At 38.7% G+C, this 12,197-nt stretch overlaps 1 protein-coding gene across 4 annotated transcripts in view; it reads left to right on the top strand.

The window, feature by feature from the left end:
- The first annotated feature begins 411 nt into the window (after positions 1–411).
- Positions 412–12,197, top strand: part of dgki (diacylglycerol kinase, iota) — a 102,329-nt gene continuing 90,543 nt past the window's right edge. For all 4 annotated transcript variants that reach the window (XM_004573727.4, XM_004573729.4, XM_004573728.4 and 1 more), the window contains exon 1: positions 412–880. In XM_004573727.4, the coding sequence (XP_004573784.3) occupies positions 657–880 (224 nt within the window). In that variant the 5' untranslated portion in view covers positions 412–656. The remainder of the gene's footprint in view (positions 881–12,197) is intronic.

The following is a 12,197-nucleotide window of genomic DNA, read 5'->3' as shown; positions in this document are numbered from 1 at the left end:
AAAATTCAGAATATTTTTGTGTTTGTCATTTGTTGTAAAATGTACTTATTAGGTATTTTCGGGCTTATTTAAGGGGACACTGGTCCAAAATTAAAAAAGTAGGAGAAGAAAGCGAAAGGAAACCTAGTTTAAACCTCTAATTAAAAAAAAAGGCGGGCACAAAACTATAGTAAAAAAAAAACAAACAAGCAAAAAACCTTACTGCTCTATGTATAAATAACTATTTTATGACATAAAAAGACGATGGTTAATTTTTTAATGAATTATTATAATATTATTTTTTAAAATATCAAATGTCACATAAAAATGTTTCGTTTAAAAAAAGTTTGGGGGCTTTTATTTTGAAGACAAGTTTTCCCACTTCCTACCTGGCGTGCGTAGCTTGACGTAGCTCACTGCCAGTTGGTCAGGGGGCTCGTGAGTGCAGTTCGTTCTGCTGTCCAGGCGGCTACGCGTGCTGCCGTGCTCGGCTGCAGTATATAAAGGCGGTCAGCGGTCAAAGCCCACACAGCCGCTCTCAGCGTTACGTTTTTTTTTTTAATTTATTATCACGCCGGAGTAGTTAGACTCTCCTTTTCACCGCCGGCATCCGCGTCCTCTCAGTACCCGGAGGAGAGGGGGTCCAGCGCGGCGTGACACCGCGAGGAGCGACCAGCATGGACCCCCAAGCGAAGGATCGCACCAGCCCGGCGGCGGGGGGCTTAAGCGGGCGCCCGGCCTCTCTCGGAGCTGACGGGGGTGACTCGGAGTCCGGAGCCGGCTCGGAGGAGGCTGCCGTGGGCTGCTGCAGCGACACGTTCAGTAGCCTGCCTGACATGGAGCAAGAGACTCTGGAGGAGAAATTAAGGGGACTGGCGTTCAGAAAACAGACGTCGTATCGGTGAGTGGGATAGCTGGGAGGATGCTGGGGAAGGATACTGGTTCGAGAAGGATATGTTTGTGCATTTATTATGTCTTTGCGCCTATACTTCACTCTCCTCGTGCTTAAGTTACACGTTAAAGGCTAAAGCTGCTGCAAGAATTACACCCATGCTAGCTAAATCTTGTAAACATAAACACACACTGAGTGGTGCATACTTCAGCTCATAGCTGAAAAGCTAAATTCTCACATGTCATAGTTATGATAACCCTGCCTTGTCCCAGGCTGTGCTCACCATGCTGCTGTTGACAGCCCCAGCACTGATATGCGCACAAAAGCCAGGGCATTTTAGCCCCATCAGTGAGGGATAAAAACAATTTTACATACACAACAATGTGTGCATGTCCCTGTGGTGCTGGAACAGTGTGGAGGAGGGGGAGGGAGTGAAGCTGTATTGATTTGTGGTGTGTGTTTGCGTGCGTGTGTGCGTGCGTGCGTGAATGCCAGCAGCATCCTGACACCCCAGTGTGACTGGCAGCTGCAGTTGATAGTGAAAACTGGCCAGATCCCAAGTCCACACGTTCACACAGTCTATCTGTCTGTCTTTCTGTCTAGGCTTTGTGTTTATGTGTCTGCTGGAAATGATCTGTAGTTGGGGGTCAAATCAATCATTTCAGCTTGTTTGTGTTCGACTAACTTGTTTGTGTCTGATTTGGGGCAGTGTGATAAAGTGAAGTATAATTTTTACCATCAGCACTATTAAATCTTTGCTTGGGAAAATTGATAAGAAAGGGTCACGACCTCTAATCTGGTGACTCTGTGCTCGTATGTACTGATTTGTGTCATGAAATTAATATTTTTCACTTTCAGATGTCGATGGCGTTCACATTTTGAATGTGGGAGGGTTTGCAGGAGAGGTTGAGTGAGTCATTTTGCAACTTGCACTGTCGACCTCACTTTGACTCGTAGATTTTAACCATCAAGTAAAAATGACTCTGTTTAGGGATTAAAAACTACTTGGTTAGATTGAAGGTCACAAAACAGCTTGGTCAATAAAACCTACTTTGATCAGTTAAGGGAATAAAATCTACTCTGATTAGAAAAATATCATGTTTTTGGGTGAAAACACACCGATTGCCACTTCTTTTTCTTGGTTTCCATGGTGAGACATCCCCTCCTATTGAAATTCATTCATTTTAAAGTTGTAAATCACATTTGGTCTTCGTCAACACAAAGAATAAAAACTGTAAATTAAAAATTATGGCTGCATTTGATAAATTATTTCTTTTTAAACCTGGGTGGAGGGTGGGGGTGGGGTGGGGGTGCAGGATAATTACTGTAAGCCTTTTATTGCCCCAGTAATTAATGACCCAGTCAGATTAAATATTCCCCATGTAAACACATTACAGTTGAATAAACCATTCCTTTTTTTTTTTTTTTGAGGAATGCAATTCATCTCATTTTAAAAAGTGCTGGTACATTATAATAATCCTATTACAATCCATTCGACAGATGATAATTACCCATTTTGTTGTTGTTGTTGTTTGGAGTGTGCATGATCTTTTTAAACAGTGTAAGGCAAAGACAACAGAGACTCACAACTCCTTTGTGTTTATTGTGTCATCATTTACGGAGTCTCTGTTCCGAGGGGAAACCATCTTTGGTTAAGTGAGGTTTCCAGGAGATTGTGTTTCCTGGGGAGTGCCGCAGCTGGCTTGCCTTTTTCCAATTTTATGACTGCAGGAGTAGTTTGTTGTGATAAAAGTGTTGCCTCAGTAGAAAATGCAGCAGTAAACCGGAGCATTGATGGGTTTGGTACACTGAACATATCAAACCCTCGTCTGCTTTATGGACTCCGGAGGAAAGGATGACGTCATGTGAAGAATCGTGTTCAGCCAGCAGAAGTCTTAGTTGGCAGAAGTTGTGTTATTATTATGTGATAGTCAAGGAAGTGGTGGTGTTTGATTATTTGCTCGACATGGATCCATTTTATTGCACTTAACTGAGTCAAATATAGCGAGTCAAATGTTCATAAGTAGTACTTTTTTTAAAAATGGTGTTTCTCCAGACATTTTGTGCCTGTGAGGAAGAGTCAGTATTTGAGATTTATTGTTCTGTAAAACAGTTCAGAGCTTGATCGGAACTATTTTAAGTCACACTTTTGGCTTCCAGTAGGGCTGCTCAATTAATCGAATTTTAATCACGATTACGATCTGGGCTTTCAACGATCATTAAAAATGACTGAGCCGATTATTAGCCCCTCCCTCATTTATCTGCGACACCTTAAAGGCCGGTCCGTGAAAATATTGTCGGGCATAAACCGTCCGTGGCGCAAAAAAGGGTGGAGACCGCTGATTAAGAGGACCCGAGGGAAGCTCAGAAAGCTAAGCAGAAGTTATTTGGAGAGTGACTGCCGTTGGTTGAAAAGAGTTAAAAAAAACAAAAAACTTCAGTGGTGTTGCACACTATTTTATATTATTTTTTTAAAGTCATTGTTAACCCTTTAAAGCCGGTCAGAGCAGCACGCTCCGTTTTGCGTAACTATTTTTAAATCCCTGTAGAACCTGAACCGTGTAAGCTAGCGCAATAATTTGTTTTGCATATGAAACCGGAGGAGCTGTACTTACATCTGATGCCATCAGCTTGTCCTCGGTCACGGTTTCGTTCCACATATAGCTTTGCAAAAACTGCATAAAAAGCGCTTGCAGGAACAAAAGCATAATATTCCAGAAACACGCTTTGCCGTTCCTATCAGCTGTTCGTAACACTTCCCACAGTGAAATGATGCACATGCTGTTTTCTTTGCAAATTTGCATCATAGGATTGTTTTTTGTTTTTCCTGCAGTATATAAAAATTGCTGTATCTCCAAAATAAAACACTCTTCCCTTTTACAGAGATTACAGACAGTTCAGAATGCTGCAGCTCGCATTCTAACCAAAACCAGCAAGTTTGCCCACATTACTCCTGTCCTTGCCGATCTGCACTGGTTGCCTGTCAAATATCGTATTCAATTTAAAATTTTGTTGTTTACTTTTAAAATTACTAACAACACTGCACCCAGCTACCTTAAGGACCTTTTAAACCCTTATGCTCCTGCTAGGGCTTTAAGGTCATCGTCACAGTTACTGCTGGCTCAGCCCAGATCTCGACTTAAGACTAGAGGTGATCGATCGTTTGCTCTTGTTGCACCTGTGCTGTGGAACAATCTCCCGATTGGCATCCGGGCATCTGATTCTATTCATTCTTTTAAATCACAGCTTAAAACATATCTTTTTAAACTTGCCTTCTCCACCTTTTAATTGCTGGTTTGTTTGTTTGTTTGTTTGGTTGCTGTGACCTATTGACCTCTTGTATTAATTCCCTCCTATCTTTCTATTGGTGTCTTTTATTATGGTGGTACAGCTTTTATCTTGCTATTACCCATGTGCTGTAGTCATTCTTATTGGTAGCTTTTATCTATGAACATAACTCGTTATTTTTTATTTTTTTTATCCGTTATCAATGTTTGAACCTTTTATTGTTTTATGTAAAGCACTTTGGTATGCCCAAGGCTTTTAAATGTGCTCTATAAATAAAGATTGTTGTTGTTGTAAGACACTCAAAATAAATTTCCTGTGGTGGGAAACTATTTTTTGCAACTTTATTGTATTTAAAGTTTTGAGGGATAAACCTCTTAAACTTCTCCATGTAGAAATATATGTAAACAAAACAAAAGCGATTTTCAATTTTTTTTGTAGTTTATTGCACTTTTTTGCAATTTATGTAATTACTATGGACTTAATGCATACATATTATTAAAATATGGGCTATAACAGTTGTATTGATGTATAGCAACTTGAAATGCTCCCACAAATGGCACTACAGCATGTAAAAAAAATAAATAAAAATAATATAAGCTCTGGTGGACTTGGTTCTATAGTAGGTCTTAAAGGGTTAAATAAATATCATCAAATAATCGTGATCTCAATTTCAGTGAAAATAATCGTGATTATCATTTTTGCCATAATCGAGCAGCCCTAACTTCCAGTGATTATGAAAACAATTACCCCATGGTAACCAATGGTTGCGAGGGAAAGATTGGTTGGGGAGTGTTTGCGGGAGGTTGCTTGCTCTCGCTGGGTGAAAGTGGTGCACCCAAAACCTTCTTACGTTTGCTTTGGTTGCTCCTAGATAGCAGTGATTAACTTTTACTTTGAAGGTTTCCCTTTTTCGTCGCCGATTTTTTTTGGTTTCACTACTGCAGTTAGTGAGGGTTTACAGATGCAGTGGTGTCTTCTGTGGAAACTAAAGGTGAATGTGATAATCTGATTGCGACTAAAGAAAGCTCAGGGAGGTTTTTGATGTTATCACCATTTTTTTTGGACCAGTTTAACCTAGCAACAACTGGTCAGAGAATAAACGTTTCCCCTAGGGACCAGCAGTTTCTGACTCGTCTCTAGGCCCGTGTAATTGACCAACTTGCTCGCTGTTAGGTTCAGCTCTAGCTGAGATGACTTCGATAGGTAAAACCCAGCAGTTTCCATAGAAGAACCTGTGGAAGAACCACTACTTGCTGCTTTTTGTCTCCAGATCTCTCAGGACCCATTGAACTGGCCTGCTTTAAGTGATGCACAGCAGCTGGCTGTTGTCTTGGCAAAGGTGATAAGATCCCAACAATTTAAATGTGAGACAGTTTAGTTTAGTAAATACACAATTTTCCATAGCCTGTGAGTAATTCTGATCATAATTTTTGCCAAAAATAAGGAGTTCCTACTCTCATTAAGTAATGACCTGTGGTCTGCCATACTACACCAAAATAAGGTGGTGTAGTCCAAGGAGCTGGCGATTGTTTAATTTAAAAATGCAACATTTTTTTACGTAAAAAGAAATGGGAACAATTTAACTGTGTTTTTATTAGGTTGTTAGGCATTAGTTACCCTGTTTTCATCTGGTTAATATACTAATACAGTTAGTTTATACAACAGGAACAACTGACGAGTACTTGTAAGGTTATCTTGTGTTTTATAAATGCCGATACCCTTAAAACCTGTCATTCATCAACAGATAGTTGTTGGTGTGAGATGAAATTTTGGCAAGTGTGATTGCTCTTTTATGATGATTATCAGACACTTGGCTCAAACTTGATTGAGTAATGCAACTAGAAACCAGAAGATTTACCCAAACTCTGGCCTAGATATTCTACATATATAGAAATGCAGATTTCTCTGTATAGAGATTAATATATACCGAGTATATTGGAATATTACACCGGAATTGAGAGTAAAAGTTCTGGGAGGAAAGTGGAATGACAAAAGATGAACCAAATAATGACCTTGTCCACCCTGTCCCTTTATAGCTGCTTCCAGTAGCTGTATTCAGTGCTCATAAACTGTAAATGGCCTCACTGGAATCCCTAGTTGGATTATTTTTGTTTGCAAAGCAGAGAATTTGGCTCATGTTACTCAGCCACTGTTTGCTACTGTGCACTGAGTATTTCAGAGAAGAAGAATGTGGAAATGAAATGCCAGATGGTTAGAAAACCTGCCATTTTTTTTCTTTTTCTTTTTCTTTTTTTTAGTTAATGAACAACTTATACTGTGTATATGGTACTCTTTGCTGGAATTTCACTTATTCCCTAGCATGATGTTCTTTTGTCACATCTGAAGTTAGAACAGTTTGTTTCTTTATTGTATTTCTAATCCACCGCAGTATGTCGGTCGTATGTTTGGACTGGAAGAATACAGTCTGGTATATTTAATTACGCCAAATAAATCTGCCTTGTTCTATCAACACGACAAAGGCGGATTGGCACGGCGGTTAACGTGGCGTGTCTTGGGTTGTTCGGACCTTTGACCTTATTGGATGAGGCTATGATTAATCTGTGAATTTTCTGCTTCGTGGAATCAGCCATGATGTGCAGGAAATGGAATTAGCCGGTCAGGGGAGATGGTTTGTAAGAAGGTGGTTTACATAGCTTTGAAGTGGCCAATGCCAAGAAGTGAATTACCATATGTGGCAATATGAAAGAGCTGAGAAATTATGCTGTTGAACATCAAAGCCAGCGTGTGTGTGAGTGTATGTGAGGAGCTGTGGTATTGTGTGTTTATGGCAGCATGAGGCACGTGTAACTTATCTGCCAGACATTCGTCACACTTTGTCTGTGTGTGTGTGTGAGTGTGTGTGTGTGTTCCCAGAATGCTGTCCCTCCTTTTATCTATTCTTAGATGTCTCACCCATCTGCCTGCATGACAGCCCTTCCTCTGTCAAAAGACAGCGGCTTTGTGTGTGTCTGTGTAGTCAGTGCACCGGTTGGTTTGTAAGACATTACTTTAATTAGCTAGTCAGTCAGCCGGCTGGACACTCAATCTGTAAGTGAGTCAGTGACATGTTTCTCCAACCACTTCCTGGTTATCTGTGACAGGCAGTTGGTCAGCGTTGCATTTATAGATTTTTTTGGATTATCTAGCTGTCAACACAGTTGGCATTAGAGCTCATAAAATTATATAAACCCGCTACAGTTCCCACAACCCATAAAGCAGAGCCTTAGCAGAGCGGCAGTTGTGCTCATAGCAGCGAAATGAGACTCTATCTCCTCTGTCCTGACCTCACAATGACCCCACTCCATCCCTGTGCACTCTTTCTGAAGTCCTAATGTACCCCAAAGCCCATATATACATGCCTACAATATTTGCAGTCTTCCTGGAACACTTTATTAATTATGCCACAACTGACTGATAGCCACATTGAGATTAGATATAAAATATTAATTGCAACTTAGAGCTGCATCATAGTTGAAATACGTAGTGGGAGATATGTATTGTAAGATGATGCCATTAGAGATGCTGGGGTTTTTCCGTGCACCATTAAAGAGGTGTTAGTCAGAGCCAAAGGACAGTAAGGGCAAAATGATTACTAGTTTTTTAATTATGCTTTTATTTATTCATATATAAACTATATATTTTTTCGAGTAGTCTACTCCCAAAGACTAATTCTCAGCCTGGAAAAATCCCTGGATATGTAACCCCTAATTATCCTCTAATGTTTCTGGCCAGCGGCATGTAAATGTTCTGTGTCTGAGGCTCACCAAAGAGCAAACAAAAAAGGCAAACCTGTATTATCTGCACAAGATAGCTATTATGTTATCTGGAATGACAGTTTTAATTTAATTTGTCCTTATTGTAACTTATGAGAACATTTGAGAGAGAACTCACTGATAAATCTGTGAAAAAAGAGCACTAAAGGATAAGATTTACAAATATGAATGGGGGAAAATTGCCTCCGTGTATGCAAACAGTCTCCAGTACAGAAGAACGTCTGTGGTTTTGAAGAGAGGGGGTAAAATGGTACATACACAGATACATTCTGATGCTAAATCAGTGTCTGTGTTCACAAAACAATCTCTGTTTACTTTATTCTGCTGAACTTACAAAGTATCTACGAATTTCGCTCGTCTTTTGGTGGTCTCTGCGTGTTGTTTTTATATTCTTTAAATGACTTTAAAATAAAGTTTAGTATAGATTTGAATTTGTTGAAACTGTACTGGCCGATCTGAAGAGTTTTCATTATTTTTATATATATATATATATATATATATATATATATATATATATATATATATATATATATATATATATATATATATATATATATATATATATATATATATGTATATATATGTATATGTATATATATATATGTATATGTATATATATATATATATATGTATATATATGTATATGTATATATATATATATATGTGTATATATATATATATATATGTATATATATATATATATATATACACATATATATATATATATACATATACATATATATACATATATATATATATATATACATATACATATATATATATATATATGTATATATATATATATATGTATATGTATATATATATATGTATATGTATATATATATATATATATGTATATATATGTATATGTATATATATATATATATGTGTATATATATATATATATATGTATATATATATATATATATATATGTATATATGTGTATATATATATATATATATATATATATATATATATATATATATATATAAAATAAAAGTCTGATGTGCCTGCCTTGTGCTGCATTTTTGGTATGATTATATTCAGCTGATTAAAGGAGTAGGCAGTTGAAAAATTCTATAAAAACAAGTCTTCAGGGTGCCACTGTAGCTCACCTGGTTGATTGGGGAACCCATGGGGGCAGGGGGCCCTGGGGTCGAGTCCACCCTGGACCATTTCCTGCATATCATTCCCTCGCACTCTCTTCCTGTGTTTCTGTCTGCTCTCTACCATTCTGTTAAAAAAAATCAAGGCTAAAAATACCCCCAGAATCTACTGTTTGTATCCCAGGTGTCAATTGCTTCCCCTGGCACCTTCTTTGACTCCAGGATGTCATCGCTAACAAGAAGCCGACAACGCTGAATCACACATTATTTGACAACCACGTAAGACTTCGAGTCTGTAGCTGATGAACCAGCTATCTGGCCGTGATCTCTGACTTTGCAGGCAAAGAAAATGCCAGCGTGACCTGTTTGCCCCGAAGCAAAAATACAAAGAAACAAACACTCTGTTTCATCACCCCAGCTTTACCGTGTGGTGAGATTTTTACCGCCGCCTTTGTGGGAATTGTTGCTGAAACAAACCGCCACAGGACAGGATGTTGCAACGCTATCCTTCCGCTATTTACGGCCCACTTTACAAACGGCATATCACAATAAGTGCATGTCTGCAGTCCAGGATATACTCCGGGTTTCACGTCCACTGGCTGACTGCGAGGTGGTGTATGAGAGGGATGGAGAGAAAAGGCTGGCGAGGCACACACAAATGCAGGAGGAGAGAGGAAAAAAACATAAAAAGATACGAGTGTATCTCATGTTGCTACTGCTGTGTACCACCTGCGGGGGTAAACAGTGATCAAAGGCCTTTCATCATCTGATACTGCCAGAATATAAAACTCTATTCAGCCTTCAATTAGGACAGAATACAGAGGGGAGAGGGGGAAAGGAGGGGTAAAAAATGGCTATAGAGGGGAAGAGAAATGGGCAAATGTTTGATACAGAGTCAGAGGTATATATGAAAGAGGAGGAAGCAGGAAAAAGAGAGAATTAGTGGCAGTGGCATATTATAGGACAATTATTTTATTACCCAGTGGAGAAGTGACATTAGGCGGAGTAATAAAAGTTAACTCGCTCTTAAAATAAAACAAGCCCGGTGACTTGAATGAAGCTGTCTTCTGGTGTAAGAGTAAGGCATTTAAGGTCCCTGATATATTTATAACCAGCGGAGCTCCTGCTGCTGCTTATGTGCTGAAATCTTGGTTTCTTCCTTCAAGCTTTAAATTCTGTTATCATTAACCTGTCATTCTTTTTAAATTAAACTTAAAAAAAAGATGTGAGTTTGCAGTAGAAAAAGCATGTTTGATTTTCCAAATGTACTTACCCGGAGCTCCTGAAGGCACTCGTGAATTTTTAACTTTCTGATTTTTGTGTCTGCAGTTGTTTTCTATGGACGATGCACACGGTCAGCAGCCTGAAACGGCCTAAAGGAAAGAGATATTTATGAGTTAGAAACCTTTAATGTCATTCTACTTACAGTAATTGTAAAACAGAGCAATACATCCCAGTGCAGTTCAATAGCATTGGCTTTCTCTGGGGAAATTAAATGGGAAAGGCCAAAACAGAAGAAATACCTTGCATGCAGTAAGGGCGGCATTTAATAAGCTACAAAACACATGGGCACACATAATTTTTAATGACATTTTTACAATTTAATGCATTCAGGAAAAGGAAAACTGTTTTGTCAAATTTTGACAGGAATGTAGATGTTATTAATTTTGCTGTTATGTCCTTAATTTATCTACCTACAAGTCTCACTGAGAGACGATCAGACATCAAAAATTAATGTTTTGGTGACGCTTTAGTGTGTTACTCTGGAAAAATGTCGGCCTGTTTTGGCTGGTTTTTCACTTTAGTGTTGGTTTAGTAATGGTTCTCAAAATATGGCGTGTGGACAGTAAGAAGAAAAACTATAAAACTATAATTACTATACGTATCAAAACATCCAAAGGAGATGATGCTTTTGGGTTGACCTTCACTTTTAGATCAGTTTCTATTCTGAATGATTGCTAAAAATTCTGGAGTATGGTGCATGAACCATTTTTGTGCAGAAAATGAACTCGAAATTACTCTTACATGATCCGCACTGTATGAGTGCTTCTGACGTTAGTGAGCCTTTGACTCTCCTGAGGTTTCCATTTTTAGTTTTAGTGAAATGGTCTCAGCAAGTGCTATGTGGGTGTAACAGCAGAAGGACCTATTATTTTATATGTAATATATATGTCCGTGTTTGCTAATACAGCACACTTCTCCTTCTGCGTTACCTCTCATGGCTAAAGTGAATGACAGACAAGATCAATAAGAAATAAATAAAGAAATGTAAAACAACGGTAGCCACTGTGATGTCGCCTGCTTTTGAAGACATCTCCATTGTAACTTTTGGAAAGTAGACATCATCAGCGGGAGGTAGATCTGAGAAGCCAATGAACGCTGCATGCTTATTGGCTTGTAGCCCATTAGTCATCTCTGGTAAAGCATATTCCTGTTTATTGTCATTATGATCACAAGTGGTAACCTTGACCTACAAAGTAAACATTATGTTGCACTCAGTAAGACTTGGAACTGGTACTTGAAGACATAAAGTCAGCAGGAAAGTGTTTAGTAAAAGGTAGAGCTCAACTGAGGCAAATGCTGTTTTCCCATAGAAGGGTTGGTGTGACAGAAGAGGATGCTAGGGACAGCCTGAGATGGGAGTATAAATATCCAGGATCTGTATCCAAAGTTTGCCAGACTGATCTTGATCTGTGTGAAATAGTTTAGGATGAAACCAAATGAACACATCTATTTAACAAAAAAAAAAAAAAAATCAGGAAGGAGAACAGAGCTCATCTGATAGGCCTGTGTGGGTTAGCCTAACAATAAAGGTTTGGGATCACTGCTCTATAGCGTAAAGCAAGAAAGACCTGATCCCGAATGTTCTATACAACCAGTGTAGGAGCTGGTTTTGTAGTGCAGTATGTGTTAAATTCAGTGGAACGTTTGGCTCAGAGTCCAGGCAGCTTAAAGACACTCATGCATTTTTAAGCAGACGATCACAGCACCAATTGTTGATGAAATACAAGGCTCAGTGACACAATTTTCCCTCTCTCCTCTCATCCTCACAACGGATGAACAGATATACATGCATATTTATGATTTCTCCTCTTGTTAGGAAGCAGAGGAGGAGGGAGAGTAAGCTGTAAGGTAGACGAGATAATTCAAAAAAACAG

Source organism: Maylandia zebra, linkage group LG17, assembly GCF_041146795.1.
Source record: "Maylandia zebra isolate NMK-2024a linkage group LG17, Mzebra_GT3a, whole genome shotgun sequence".
NCBI lineage: Eukaryota > Metazoa > Chordata > Actinopteri > Cichliformes > Cichlidae > Maylandia > Maylandia zebra.
Note: the sequence above shows the minus strand (reverse complement) of the source record. Positions and strands in the feature narration are given on the sequence as shown.